Genomic DNA, 15,143 nt, shown 5'->3' with positions numbered 1-15,143 from the left:
CCCAAATTCTGCGAAATTTGCCGTTGACTTATTCCACAGTCTGCTTGACCAACTATCCTTCCTGTAACAATATCTGACAATTCGACAGAACCTTGAGTTATAGGCATGTTGTAGCACAAGATAATTAGTGTGCGGACCATTTTCTTTTATATAGTGCTCTGTGAACATAAATTAGTTAGCATAAATCAATTAAATGACGAAAAATTAGGTGTCTATTTACTTGTAACCACTCAGTGTACTCTTAAATACAATAGCGCCCTCTCTTTGACAACATATCAACATTTTGCTGTATTGTTTATTTTACTAGTTTATAAAATCTGTTAGAAGTCAAAGTTAATAAGAAATTTGTTTTTGCTTTATTAACCGGTATTTTATGAGTTATTTAGTTTATACCTTTTGTAATATAAAATTTTCTACTGATTCTTGAATTCCAGATAAAATCTTGCTATTTATGACACTTTTTTGTCACATAACTTTTTTGTTTGGTCCTCTGGCAAATCAACAGTAAGTTTATAGATATATTATGCTAAAATACCTAGGGATTAATTGTTGTTTGTTGTTTTATTAGTGCAAAGCTACGCTATGGACTATATGCTCTTTGTCCACCGCGAAGAATCGAACCTCATATTTTAGCGTTGTAAGTTTGTAAACTGACCACTGCCCCACTATAGAAATTGTCGTTTTTAGTATCTTTACTGAAAAATGCGGTTTGGTAGCTGATTTTGTAAGTAGCATTCTAGTTTTTAAAAACTACATACTTTTGGATTACATATGCTGTTTTTCTAAGTTCCTTTCACAAAGAATTTATTTGTGAGGTCGAAATTCAATAAAATAATCGAAATATAAATACGGAAGAAAACAAAAGGGGAAAAAAAGACGAGAAAAATAACTTCTTTTTTACGCTGCGAAAAGGCTTATGAGCTTAAGTTATTTGTCATTCTTTCAAAGTGATTATTATTGACGAGGTTAAAATAATTATATATAAACATTGTACATAAATAAAATCTTCTTTAATATGCAGAAAAATAAATTATGTAAAGAAACGTACGCGTTACAAATGAACGAGCAACTTGTCTTGAAACAGGTAAAAATAAAACATGCAGAAAAACCAACAAGCTTAATGGAGTTGAGACGTAATTTCTCAAGTTATAATATTTTGTGTATTGTATTTTATTTAATTATGACGTGGGGTGAAGTTGTTTTTTCTCAGCATTAAGAAAAAAAAAGTATTGTGTTTATTACTTATGAATTAATGAAAGAACTGATATACTTTGAGAAACTATTTAAGTAGGTATGCAATCACTTCGCGTGAATACTTTACAAAATATCACGTTTAAGACTTCTTCCAATTGTATTTAATTATAATTTATATTATTATACAGCCTGGTGGCTCAGCAGATAGTCTGTGAGCTAATAATCGGTCGGGTTTTGATATCCGTGATTGGCATAGCACAGATAATTCATTGTATATCTTTGCCCTTAACAACAAACAAAAATCTAGTTACTATATATAATAACACTTATCTAATCAACGTTTCATAATGCTTTTATTTTTTCATATCTATTTGAAATGCGCATGTTTTCTTTGTTTTATCATTATTACCTTTATGCTTATAACCGCTAGACCCCAAATTACCTGAACTCAGTATTGCGACCCCATAAAACTGTAAAGTCCTAAAGCAAAGTAAAGCGTATTAGTTTACAATTGTATGCCATCTACTGATAATATATTGAACTGATATATTTATAATAATTATAGTTCAATGAATTGTTCTATTTTATCATTTTTTATTGAAATACCTTTTCCTAGAAATTTAAAACATATCATACTATTTTTAAATCATAAAGCTGTAAAGATACGTTTGCCATCTAGTGGTGGCAATCTTGTAACTAGCTTTTTACATTATCAAGAATGGCTGCTGAAGAGAGTAGTAACGTTAATTTAACTTCAAATGATAATAATTCTGGCAGTAATGGACCATTAGAATTGTATTATTGGTATACATCATTTTACAGCCGAAAGGTATTATTTATAACATGGCAGAGTTATCTTAAATATTGGTTTTTATTGTTCTTTTGTCACAATGTACCATGACTATGATTTGGTTACAATATGATGAATAAATTACTTGGTTACAGCTTACGCTAACTTTAAGATCCAACTATAAATAATAAACGCCAAGTAACAATATCTAATGAATAAAACCAAATGTAGTGCACTTAATTTTATATCAAATCTTTGTGATTGGTGTGCCTATTGTAATAAGTTTATATTATTATTATCGTCCCTTCTCCATTTTTTGAAGTTCAAAAAGTAAAATACAATTTATTATTTGTGTGATACAATTTTATTGTATAAATTTTATATGACTATGAGAGTTATATTTTAAACCTATCATTTCTTTAAAATATGTTAAAACTTAAAGGTATGCTGTTAATTATAGTAAGGCAAATAGGAAATATAACTTATAAGTCTGAAAGGGTTATTTCATTGTATATAAGTCACTGTTTGGTCTTACTTGGAGTATTGTACTCAGTCTTGGACTCTTTTACCTAAAGATAGACATTGAATTCTTGGATAGGGTTTAAAGGATGGCTATTAGCACATTATCTGGGTTGGATAGGTTGTCAGATGACGATAGGTTAACATCAGTGAAATTGTTTTCTCTTGAGTTAGAAGGGACTAGATTAAACCCTGAGATGTTCAAGATTATTATTAAAATATTAAGGGAATTGATAGTGTCAGTGTCTCACTATTTTCATATGTAATGATGACAAGGGGACCCAATTAAAAATTTTGGCAGAGTGGAAGTCATCTTCAGCTAAGATATTTACTTTTCTAACAGGGTAGTTAGCCTCTGGAATGGGTTGCCTTCAAATGAGGTGGAGGAAGTAATTGTAAAGGGGTTTAAGGAAGCTTGATAAATATTTAAATGATCAGGGGTAGAATTTTTGTTATTATATATACTTTTCTACACAAGTGGATGGTACAGCTTCGATGGACCAACAAACGTTTTATGTTCTTGAATGTTATATGCAAACCCCTATCATGAATTTTTTGTGGGTCTTTAGAGAGTAGGCAGACTCCCAAGGAATAGAGAGTTGTGTATGCTACTTCAGTAGTTGAAGAAGGTGATAAGTGATATGGAAAAAAAAAACTAGAGAGTCTCATAATAGAAATGTTACAAAATCATTTAGTGAAATACTACATCATAAATGAAAATCAACATGGATTTAACAAAAGGAAATCTTATGTTGCTAATCTGTATTTATTTATTTTTTCTTTCAAGGATGGTATTTTTTTATCTGGGCAAATTGAAGAGTATGGACTTAGTGTACTTAGAATTTCAAAAATGTGCTGTAAAGATGTTACACCAAAAATCAGCTAAGAAAATCATTTCAATAGGGATTGGGGGAAAGACTAGTTAGTTGGACTGTAGGGTAGTTAGATGGGAGAAAGCTTACAGTTAAACTGGACCCTTGTTACTTGGCCTTTGTATCTAAGAAAGGACATTGACTTATTGGAAAGGATTCAGAGGAAATCATCTTGGATGATTCCAGGGATGGAAGGGACATTGTACAGAGATAAGTTAAGATCTGTTAACTTAGTTTCTCCTGATTAAAGAAGTGTAAGAGGTGATTTTTTTTAAGTTTACAAGATTATCTAGTGGATTGATAGGATAATGTCTCTGATTTTTTTGTGTTGCATTCTGAAAACAATAGAATCAAAGAACAAATGCTTAAGATTTGGTAAAGACGGGCTAGGCTCCAGTTAAGACTGTCTTATTTTTCTAAGAGGATTATTATGTTATGGAATAAGTTGCCATCTGAATTTGTGTTGTGTTCCAGAATTTTACAGGAGTTTCAGAGAAAAATTAATAATGACCTAAAAAAAATAAAATAAAAGATGTGTTTAAATGCTCATTTTTTTTCATGGGTGGTGTGTTGAAACAACCCTGAAGGAGCTTGTCTTGCTTGCATGTTTATAATTTCTAAGAGCTGTTAATGACGTATGAATAAGAAAAGTAACTAAAATTACATTTTAATCTCAGTAAAGTGCTGTGCTGGGCATATACTGTTGCTGACTCATTCCATGTGTCAGCCACCCTCTAATAAAATAAAACTGTCAACTGGAACCTATTTCAAATTTTCAACTTGTATCCTATCATCCTGTTATCTTAGAAACATAACAAAAAGAAAGTAGGGGCCTTTGTTCTATCAATCTCTGAAAATTTTTGTAAAGCTTAAAATGGTTATCTCTTGCCTTTCTTTTCTCAAGAGATAATAACATAATAATATGCAAGGACCACAAGGGACCTGTTGATCCAGCTGAGCTGTCCCATCCACTAAACTATATAAAAACTCAAAGCCATCCCTTATCATTCAAATATTTATCAAGCTTTCACTTAAACTCCCTTAAATTTACTGTTTCCACCAGACCTAAACACAACCCCTTCCAAAAGCTAGTTACCCTGTTATGAAACCAAAACTGCCTTAGCAGAAGATGACTCCTACTCTTCCAAAATATATACTGGTGTTTCCCAGTCCTACCATTCTCAACATTAAATATGATGAAATGACACCATCAATCCCCTTTACCATCTTAAACACATCAACCAGATCCCCTTTAACTTTTCTGTTTTTGAGAGAAAATTATTTCGGAGATATTAACCTGCTATCATCTTAGTAACCTTCGTCTAAACCATTTCCAACAATTCAGTGTCCTTTCAAAGGTAAAGAGCTCTAGACTGAACACAATACTCCAAATGACGGTGACCTATACAATAAAATTATAACCTCTTTAGACTAATATTCAGTATTGCTGTAGATACAGCTTAAAATCCTATTTGCCCTACCACTGACAAGAGCACACTACTTAAATGGTTTAAGATACTGATGAACAAGAATACTATGATCCTGTTCTTCCATAACACTGTTAAAATTATTATTATCGAAATTAGACTCACAATTCAAATTATGATAACTTACCTTGTATTTACTTTAATTAAAAGCTATCTGCCTTTCATTTGTTCAATGCACCAAATGATTTAACAACCCTATTATTTGGCACCTTGTAAAATGCTTTCTGAAAATCCAGATATGCCAAACACACACCCTTATCTACATAAGCAGTAATCTCTACAGAGAATATCAAAAAAGTTAGAAACAAGATTTTTGCCTAGTAAAACCATGTTGACTATCCAGCAAATTTTTAAACTTTCTTGAATTATTTTGCAAAGCATCTTTTATTAAGCTTTCAAAAGCCTTTCCCACCACTGATGTAAGACTAATAGGCCTATAATAACCAGGACAATTTTTATCACCACCCTCGAAAAGAGGAGTAATATTAGCCAACTTCCAATCCTCTAGCTCCTGCCCACTATTCTAGGACTTGCAACAAAAAGTAGCAAGTGGCTGACATGTTCAATTCTTTACATCCTTCAAAACCCTTGGTGAAATATTATTTGGCCCAGGAGTCTTATCTTTAAAATTCCCAGTTTTTTCTTAAACTGAGAATTAATATATACATCTTGTTTAAACCAGAGATCTTTATAAGGCAGTATTAAGACCAAAACTATATGCAGTATTCCAAATATGAAGCCTAATTAGTGATTTATGTAGAGAGATAAAGATTTCTTTTGACTTGTAATCAGTATATCTTAGCTGATCTTTTGTTTGGCACCTTATCAAAAGCTTTTTGAAAACAAGTACACCAAGTCAACACCCTTTCCATCATCTAGATATCAAATAACATAGTCGAAAACAAAGACAATGTATTAGTAAGACAAGATATCCCTTTGGCAAATTCACGTTGGCTTTCATTTGTGAAACCAATAACTTATTGTGTGAAACTTCTTTTATCAGACTCTCTAGAACTATTTCCACTCCTGAAGGAAGATAATTATCATATAATTTCTGGGGCAACTCTTCTTGCCCTTTTTCAAAATAAGAACAACTCTCCACTTCTCAGGAGTCTACTCACTCTCTATTGATCTACCAAATTGAAGGAGAGGCTTCAAATAAAATCAAGGAGAAAGTCTTGTCTGGTCTTGGTGTCTTATCTACTGTTAATCTCATGCTCTTTCTTCTTACCACCAAAATATTAATATCTACGTAATTCTGGTAAATTTTCAGAAAATGCTCAAAGTGAGTAATATTGCTAATAGTTTGTCACGTAAACACAGAAGATAAGAAAACATTTAAAAGCTCAGCCATTTCATAGTCTTCAATAAATATCTTCCTTAAGGACCCAACCTCTATTTTAACATTTTACTTGCCTTTTATGTGCTTAAAAAAAATCCACATGCTTCCAGCCCATTTAGATTTCCAAATATATTTTATAACAAATCCTTAACTTTCCTGTCTTTGAACTTCTTAAATTGATGGTGTTTATCACAGATTTTCTTCTTCATGACTGTACTATTCCTTGTTATTCTCTTCATGTTAGGAACATGGATATCTTGAATTAAAACCAATTTCCTTTTTACAGTTTCCCAACTCTGTCTCCCATCACCTTTTAACTAATTATCCTAATTCGGTAATGATAAGTCTCATCTCATGGCCTCAAAATTGGCTTTCTGAAAAACAGGAACTAAAATTTCATGTAGTAAAATATCAAAACTTAATTATGCAGTGATACTCTTCCCTAATTGGTCTTATTACTGTATACAAGTTGGCTGGATTTTCAGCTGTTGTGGTTAGGTTCTGTTACTGACAAAAGTTGTCTAGGACTGTGATATATAGATCATAAAATGAATACTTGAAATGCTAATTCAATATACCTTTAGTTATGGGAATGTGAAAAAACGTTTAGTAACTTTGTAAGCCTTAAAATCTTTCTTACTTCCCCAGTTTAAGAATTGTGTAATCTAATTAGGAATTTTTATATTTGTGTGTTCTCAACTGAGTAAGGAGAGTTAGTAAGACTAGAATTTTAGAAAACACATAAATTGGTAAGGTTATGAAAGGGCATCTGGTCCATTAAGATCAAACCTGATCTTCTTTTAATTGCATGTAAGAGCAAGACTGTATTGGGGTTTGATATTTAAATTTATGTGTCAATTTTTAAAGTTATTGTGACCAATATAATCACTCCAGAAATCCAAAAATTCTAGTGGGGGAATCTTGTCTGATCACCTAAACTTTTTTCTTATTCAAAATTATCACTAATGTTCTTTTTACTTGGCATATCAAGAAGATGCTGTTTAAGGCCTAGCTTTTGGTACTAGTAAGAATATGGTTAGATAATATTACTGTACAACATGTGTACTAGTGATCGTAATATTGCTTCTCTGGAGGATTGTGTCTTTATATAAACGTTTGGTGAAATGTGATGAAAAAGATTCTGTTCCTACTTAAAAATTATTTTATTTCAACCAAGATCACATTCTAGAATGAGTGAATAGAAAAATTATAATAACTTTCAAGATTATATAATATTTGCTAAAATAGAGTTTTATAGCCCTTCTTCTGGATATTTCAAGTTAGTAATTACAATGAATTAAAAGTTAACAACTTAAAAGAATGTAGAAATAGATATAACTAAAATATACATCTTTCAAATTTATTGTGTTGCAAAGTTTTCAGTTTTATTGATCCATATTTTCTTTTTTTATCCACTTATTTTAGGTTTTGTTTGCTCTTCATGAAAAACGCTTACACTTCAAGTCAAATATCGTTAACTTGAGTAAAGGTGAACAATATCAACCATGGTATTTGAAGTTAAATCCACGAGGAGAGGTACCTGTGTTAAAGGATGGAGTGAAAGTAATCCCTGACTCGGAACGAATTATTGATTATCTCGAGGACAACTTTAGTAATGGTTCGTAGAGATTGAGCACATTAATAATATCATCAAATATTACATTGCAGATGAAATATGTAATACAGTAGAAAACTTTTATTCTTTCTATTATTTTATATTACAAAGATTCATCTGATTGAAATGTTAATTACGTGTTAAAGTTCATAAGAACTTGATCTTATTACAATAAAATGAGCTATTAACAGGGCAGTATCTATCTGTGTATGTTATTAGGTATAATGTGACTATCTAATAGGATTTTAGGTTGTGACAAAACATGAAAATTTGTTTGATGTCATGTCTGACTTAAATCAATATGAGATTTTATTTTAATGAAACACTGATTGAAATCTCCATATGATATTAATAAAATTTTCTTATAAAAGGTATTTAGTTCAATTTATAAACGTAAGTAAATGTCAGTGTTTTGTTTTAATAATTTTTTATTCAGTTATTAACCACACCCATTGTTTTGAGGAGTTCTTCATGCACATCCCTTCTTTTAGGCTACATGGACGTTTGCACATTTATGAACAGTTTTTGTTCTTTTTCTGACACTATGATTGTTAAAGTTCGGATTTTATCACTTTCACATTTTTTGTAATATTTATTCTCAGATTTTTTCATCCAAAGTTAGTAATTTAACTATCTCATTTTTTACCCAAAGTTGATAATCTAACAATTTCATTTTTCACCCGAAGCTGGTAATTCAACAATCTTGTTTTACAGTGTTATGGAACAGTCCCATGTTGGGCAACAGTTAATCTTTGATAATTTTTGGCTCAGATTTAAACTCGAGACCTCTCCCACACCAGGCAACTGAGCTAAAGGGGTAACCTACTGACTGGCACTAACTCAAACTACTATGCTACAAACGAAGCATTTCTTTGATAAAAGAAAGTAACAGTAAAACTAAGAGAAAGTTAGTTGGTCACATCCTCCAGTGAAAATTTTAAACAAACTCTGATGTATTATCATGTATATTAGATTTATTTAATCATCACTAAAGTTGCATATTCATTTATGAGCATTTTTAGCCATCAAGTAGTCAAACCAGTTACCACCTATGGCATTTACATTTTTAAAGAGAAGTTCTTGACTAACAAACCTGTATCAGTGCTAAATAAAATGAGTTCATCAGCTAAACTGTGTCCTAGAATATAAGAGCAATATTTAACGATATGAGGATTTTAAAAACATCACAAAATAATTTGGGAAGAAGGTCTAACTTTTGAAATTTCCATATTAACAAGTTTCTATAAGTTGTTCTTAATTTCAGAATATGATGTCAGGAAATGTAATAAACTTGTTTCTTCTTCATTATAATATTACTGAATATCTCCCTTCTATACAAGAAAAATCAAAATGACTTTGATTGAATATGGTGTACCATTTGCTTCAATAGCTATGCCATAGTTTCATAAAAAGGACATGCTATTGAAAAATGTGGAATTCTGAGTTTTAGAAGAAATTAAAGTTAAATATCATTCAGCTTATAATCTGACCAAGTTGTGTAATTTAATTTTTCTCATTCTTACTAAAAACTTTAAAATTAACACAATAAAGCTTTCACCAAACAGAGATTCGGGATTAGAGGTGAGCAACCTATGGCTACCATTGGCTGAACTCACACGCAGTCTTTCCACCAATTAGAACCAGGGATAAACAAACCAATCACAACATTTCCTCCACAGTTTCCCAAAATACTATAAAAGACCTACAACAGCTCACACGGACTGACCTGAAGATGAAAGACTTTTGAAATGTCGTCCTCTACACTCGTGTCTTGTTTTACAACAGGCAGGTGCCATCCATTCTGGTTTAATGTAGTTTCTTTTTGCAGGAAGCACTCCACGACTGATGCCAGAAAAAGGAACGGAAGAAACGCAGCATGTGAAACAGATGAGAGAACTTCTGGATGCTGTTCCTGTTCCTTTGATAACCTTCGGATGCTTGTATCATCATAAGTTGACAACTAACATGAAAATTTCATCGTTTGAAAGAAAACAACGTTTAAGTAAGCATTTTATTGTTATAAGTTTTATACTTCCTGAAGTTATCCATTTTTAGTGCGTATTATTGCACTCAAAGTTGTACATATTTTCAATGAGTGGAAAATAATTCAAGCACGAGTTAAGTTTGCGTAGGTATCAATAGCATTATGAAACATTTTTATGACTACAACCTATGCTGTCTCTATCTGTGCATTAGGACTTTGTTTTTATTAATTTTGGGTAATGTTTTCATAACTGAAGCTTCTATTAAGATCTGACTTAGTTGGAACATACAGGGAGAATTTTAAATCTATGTATAATGAAGATAGAAATTTATATGTTTTGTTTTAAAATGTCACAAAATATTAGTCTCTCTTTATAATTAAAATCAGCTAAATTTTGCTGGAGTGTCTTAACATAATTTGTAGTTAGAAATGTTCTCGACACTAAAAAAATTTTTTTTCATAATTGTTCATAGTAGTCTTGCTCTACCTTAATTTCTTTGGTATCTTTTTGTTTTTATAAGTGTGAGAAAGATGCACCTGAGAAAAAGTATTTTGTAAAAAGTTTTTGTGAGGAAATTTATTTCATATTGAAAGAACTGTTTCTAACTGTTCTGAGAAAAATTAAAAATATAAATGGCTAAAAAAATGTGAATTCTTATAAAAGGATTAATTTATTCTTGTTAATTTATCAACAGTAAATGTTTAGATTGTTTTTACTGTAATATATTTTGATAATGTGAAAAGGTTGGATTTGGATCAGATATGTTTTTTTTCTTCTTATATTAAGTTTTTAAATGTACAACCACTTAACATGTATAGTTGTAAACAAGGTATAAATATATTGAAATGTCCTTTCTCATATAGTCATTTAAACATCATAATTAATTGTGTATAACAGTGTTTCTCAACCACTGGTTCATTAACCGCATCTTGCCAGTCCATGGGATTTCACACGCTAAAAAAAATAGATAGAAGATTCATATGTAAATCATAATAGCTTTTCATTTTACTTGCATTTTAGTGGTCCATGACCTGTTTAGGGAGGCGGCGAGTCAGTCCCTGGTATTGAAAAGGTTAAGAAACACTAGTAGACATTATTATTATTAATGTTATAAAGCTTGTTCGTAAGTTGACTTTTCACTTCTAATTATGTTAAACTATTAAGAACAATTTCAAATTTGGTCAACCGCATTTCAGAAGCAAAAATAACTAAGTTCAGTCTCTTATATTTTTGTTGTTGGAATTTATAAATCAAACTATGTTATGATTACTTTTGGAAGTGTTGAAAAAGCTAATTTCTGTCATTTCTGATGTTACTTAAGCTAAATTATGTATCAACCATTCTTCAGTAAAACACGTGATGAGTTTCCAGAGTTTTAGTTCATTGTAATAATGAAATATCTTGGCTATTAATCCAAGTTTTAGAAGAATTAGCCATTTTTCTAAAGACTTATAAAACAAATCTATTATTCAGTGTACCATACACCTTTTTTATTAAAGTTAATTTCCTTATAAATACAAATATTTGTCCCTATATTTTGAAATATTTTACAAGTTGTATTTTCTGAGCTTTTTTTTTAGCAAATAAAATTGTTAGTACTAAGCTCTTTGCAATTGAATTTATTTAATCTAATGATTCATTGTAATCTTCTAAGGCTTCATGTCTACTGTATCAATTAATTTGGACCTAATGATGGAAAAATACCCAGAATTTAAAGAGTTGTATCAGGAAAAGAAACAACGTTTTGAGACATTCAGATCTGATACCCAACATGAGGATAAAGTAAAGGCAGTTCTAGATAATTTGGAAGGAACGTTAGACACTGTAGAACAAGAACTTGCTTCTCACGAAGGAGGTTAGATTTACCATCTCTTATTATTGTTAAATAGATGTTTTTCTTCTTTATATTTTTTTATTGACATAAATTAATGAAGAGTTTGAAAGATAGAAAGCATTTATTGAAGATTACTTTCTAAGAAGTGTACACAAATAATGAAAAAGTAATATTTATTGTTCTTCATACAGTACAAAATATTTTGGCAAATAAAATTAAGTTAGAAATTTCTAGAGGGCGTTGTTATGTTCCCCCATCTGCTTGACAACAGTTACTTTGTGAATTTTTTATATATATTTGCTGCAGTTTTGGGATGTCTTGCATAATTCATTATTTATATGTTTATTATTTACATAAATTATAAAGTGTCGGTTTCTGTTAAGGTGACTAAAAGTATGTTAGTAACTTTCTGCAGGTTTAAAGTAATAGCATGGATAAATTAATTGGATTATGAGCAGAAACATCACAATTAACCTATCATACCATTTTTTTGTAGGATTATGTAAAACTTTAAATCTTTTAACTGTGATAATGTTTTTCATTTTTAGTGTTAGTAAGTAATAAATATTGGTAAACAGCAATTTAAAAAGTTGTACAATAATTTTACAAACACGTTAAAATGATTTATCAGAAAGTATAAAGCATGTTTCAGCAAGAGTATGTTTTCACCATTATCAGGATTTAACCAAAATACAATTGTTAGATTTCAAAACTTCATGATTCAATATGAACAGTTTCTAATATCAAATGTTAAACCTGTTTGTTCAGTTAATCAGTCCAACACTAAAAGTTATAAAAGTCAAAATATTAAACAAGCTCTGGTCTTGAAATGTCTTCTTAGAACATTTTATAACAGTTTGTACTGTATTAACTTGTTAATGTTGTTGTAAGCAACATTTTTAATATTTCAATTTAGATGTTTGTTTGCTAGAGTACATATGATGTGATATTTAGAAAGTTCATGAAAGGCCTCTATAGAATCTTTAAATTTCATTCAGTATGTAAAAACTAGGATATGGTATAAGTACGAGAATCAGTTGTTAAGCTAAACATTGAGTTAGTTAGCATGTTTGTTAGTCATTTATTAGTGAGAGTTAATTTAACAAGTGAATTTTATTTGCAACCTAGGCATACCATTAAAAATACACTTATTTCCCTGTCTCTTATCTGTTTAGATAAATCTTCTTGGTGGCTGTGTAGTCAGAAGTTTGCTATTCCGGACATTACCCTGGCATTAATTCTTCACCGATTACACGAACTGGGACTTTCTGCCCGTTATCTGACTGTGGATAAGCGACCCCACCTGGTGCAGTATTTTAAACGAGTTCAAGAGAGGGAGGGGTACAAGAAGACACTTGGTCACGGAGCTGGTTTTTTACATAAAATATGTTGCAGTAAGAAAAAAGGTGTGGCTGCAATAGGTGTAGCTGCAACTGTAATTAGTGTTATAGCTCTTGGAGCTGTAGTATATAAACGGATGAAGTAAGAGTTTAAAGGGTTGAGGGCAGGTCAATAAAAAAACCTTTTCCAACTCCATAAATGATTGTGCATGAATAGATAGCTTTTAGATTGTACAGCTACGCAACAAATGTAATTTCTAGAAATTTTCTCTATTTCAACTTAAGCCTAACTGTTCAGAAGTAATGGATGCACTATGGACTGTGTTTATAATTTGATATATGAGATGCTGATAAAAAAGAAAGTATTAAGGTTACAATAAGAATATTTAATTTTTGTTAAAACTTCTGTTGTTAATATGGCCACAACTTTTCTCCTAGCCAAGCAACTTGTTTACTGTCAGTATTTTGATTTAACTTTTCTTAGGATTAATAAAAAAAAACGTGTCATTTGTGTCTCATTAAAAGATATATAAACTTAATGCTTTTTTTAGATAATATGGTTTAGAAATAACTCATAATATAAAGGTTTCTGTAATAAATGTTATGTTGATTTTCAGACAAGCAATTAAAAATAAAGAACATTTTTATTTTTTTGGTTGTGGAACAGAACTTATGAGAAATGTATTTAGATATGTATCCGTTTCTCTGGCATTTTCATTAGCATAATTAATAATAAGGGGTTCTTAACATTCCAAATGCACAAAAACAGAAAGAAAAAAATGCGCATAACGTATTCTGTTTGATATGCTGTAGAAAGCCTCTGCAAGATGTCTTAAAAATTGTGGCATTTTTTTTAAGATAGCTGTTGTTAATCAATGAATTATTTGCATATTTCCTTCTAAATTCTTTTGGCATTCAAGATATTTTTATTTTCAAGTCATGAATTATGTCGTTAAATTTTAGGACAGAACAATTAAACTTTATTGAAACCATAAACTAATTCATGTTAATGTTTTTTTAGCACCATCAACCATTGCATTGTTATTCAAAAATGGGTAATAAAAAGTCTACATAATGAATGTTGTTTTTTTACTCATTGGTTTTGGATTTGTCAAACAATCCGAAGTGATAAAGTTTGAGAGAAACATGTTTCGTGTACCTACAGATGTACGTTAATGCTTTCAATTTGTTGGCACTGTTTTACCAGTTTTCAGATCAACACACACACATTGATCTGAAAATAAAATATGACAGTAGGTGAATAAAACTGTAATTGTTGGTAATTTTTAAATATAAAAAGTTTTCAAGTTGCTTATTTTGATATGAAAAACTTTTCTTTGCGATTGTAACCAGTAGTTGCTAACTTACAATTTTTACTTAATAAGAAAAATGAAATGGTGTTGAAAGTTATTTGAATAGATTTTTTTCATTTATTAAATATATATATTCTACATATCAAAATAAACGAACTTAGATAAATAAAACTTAACTATCTGATAGTTACTCTGGATCCATTTTCAACTAATGATTAACTAGCTTATTGACGCTCCAGTGTTAAGAGAAAAATTACTTTTATAAAATCAGTACAATTGATATGCAAAATCATAAAATACCAGTATGACTCATCGTTATTTCAACTACACAATATTTTTCTATAATGAATTTTGTTTTTTAGATATTTGTTGTATCACCACAGAAGTCTAAAAAAATTGTTGTTATTGTAGATCTCTGACGACATGTTAGTGTTGCAGTAGAAATTGAATATTTTAGACTTTCATTTAGCACTGATGTCAAATACTATTATATGTAACAGTTATGTATGGTGTAATTTTTGAAGCTCTTTGGTATCCCCACCAGTAAGTCTGAAAGCTTATAATGCTTAAAATCTGGTTTCAATACTTGCAGTTGCCACAGCACAGACAGCCCATTTTGCACTTAACAACAACCAAAGAAGCACCGCTTTAGCAAGGCCTTACTTATGAACTGTAGACTGTTAAATTTAGACACGTTTGTACAATTAAATGAATATAGACATAACATGCACAAAAAACAGATTGTTTTGCAAGCGTTTATTAGTTTTCGTAATTATTTTTGTTAGGTATAATTGAAGCAATGTTGTAGCCTCCAAGTTATGAAAATTATTTTTTGTTGTGTTTATCTAGATA

At 30.4% G+C, this 15,143-nt stretch overlaps 1 protein-coding gene across 1 annotated transcript; it reads left to right on the top strand.

The window, feature by feature from the left end:
- Positions 1 to 1,889: 1,889 nt before the first annotated feature.
- On the top strand, positions 1,890 to 14,057 carry LOC106466633 (ganglioside-induced differentiation-associated protein 1-like). Its single transcript, XM_013926926.2, has 5 exons — positions 1,890 to 2,023; positions 7,630 to 7,822; positions 9,648 to 9,821; positions 11,459 to 11,659; positions 12,814 to 14,057. Exons 1-5 carry the CDS (start codon positions 1,913 to 1,915, stop codon positions 13,122 to 13,124), a joined length of 990 nt encoding a protein of 329 aa, XP_013782380.1. The 5' UTR covers positions 1,890 to 1,912; the 3' UTR covers positions 13,125 to 14,057.
- The last annotated feature ends 1,086 nt before the right edge of the window (positions 14,058 to 15,143 follow it).

The sequence above is a fragment of the Limulus polyphemus genome, unplaced genomic scaffold (genome assembly GCF_000517525.1).
Source record: "Limulus polyphemus unplaced genomic scaffold, Limulus_polyphemus-2.1.2 Scaffold2329, whole genome shotgun sequence".
NCBI classification, from domain to species: Eukaryota; Metazoa; Arthropoda; class Merostomata; order Xiphosura; family Limulidae; genus Limulus; species Limulus polyphemus.
The sequence above is the reverse complement of the archived record's forward strand: the minus strand, read 5'-3'. Positions and strand labels throughout refer to the sequence as shown.

Bases quoted from the DNA above. Each gene is read 5' to 3' on its own strand.
- LOC106466633 (XM_013926926.2), top strand. From the start codon at position 1,913: ATGGCTGCTGAAGAGAGTAGTAACGTTAATTTAACTTCAAATGATAAT. The intron at 2,024-7,629 runs GTATTATTTATA...CACTTATTTTAG, and splicing joins CATCATTTTACAGCCGAAAG to GTTTTGTTTGCTCTTCATGA. The intron at 7,823-9,647 runs GTTCGTAGAGAT...TTCTTTTTGCAG, and splicing joins CGAGGACAACTTTAGTAATG to GAAGCACTCCACGACTGATG.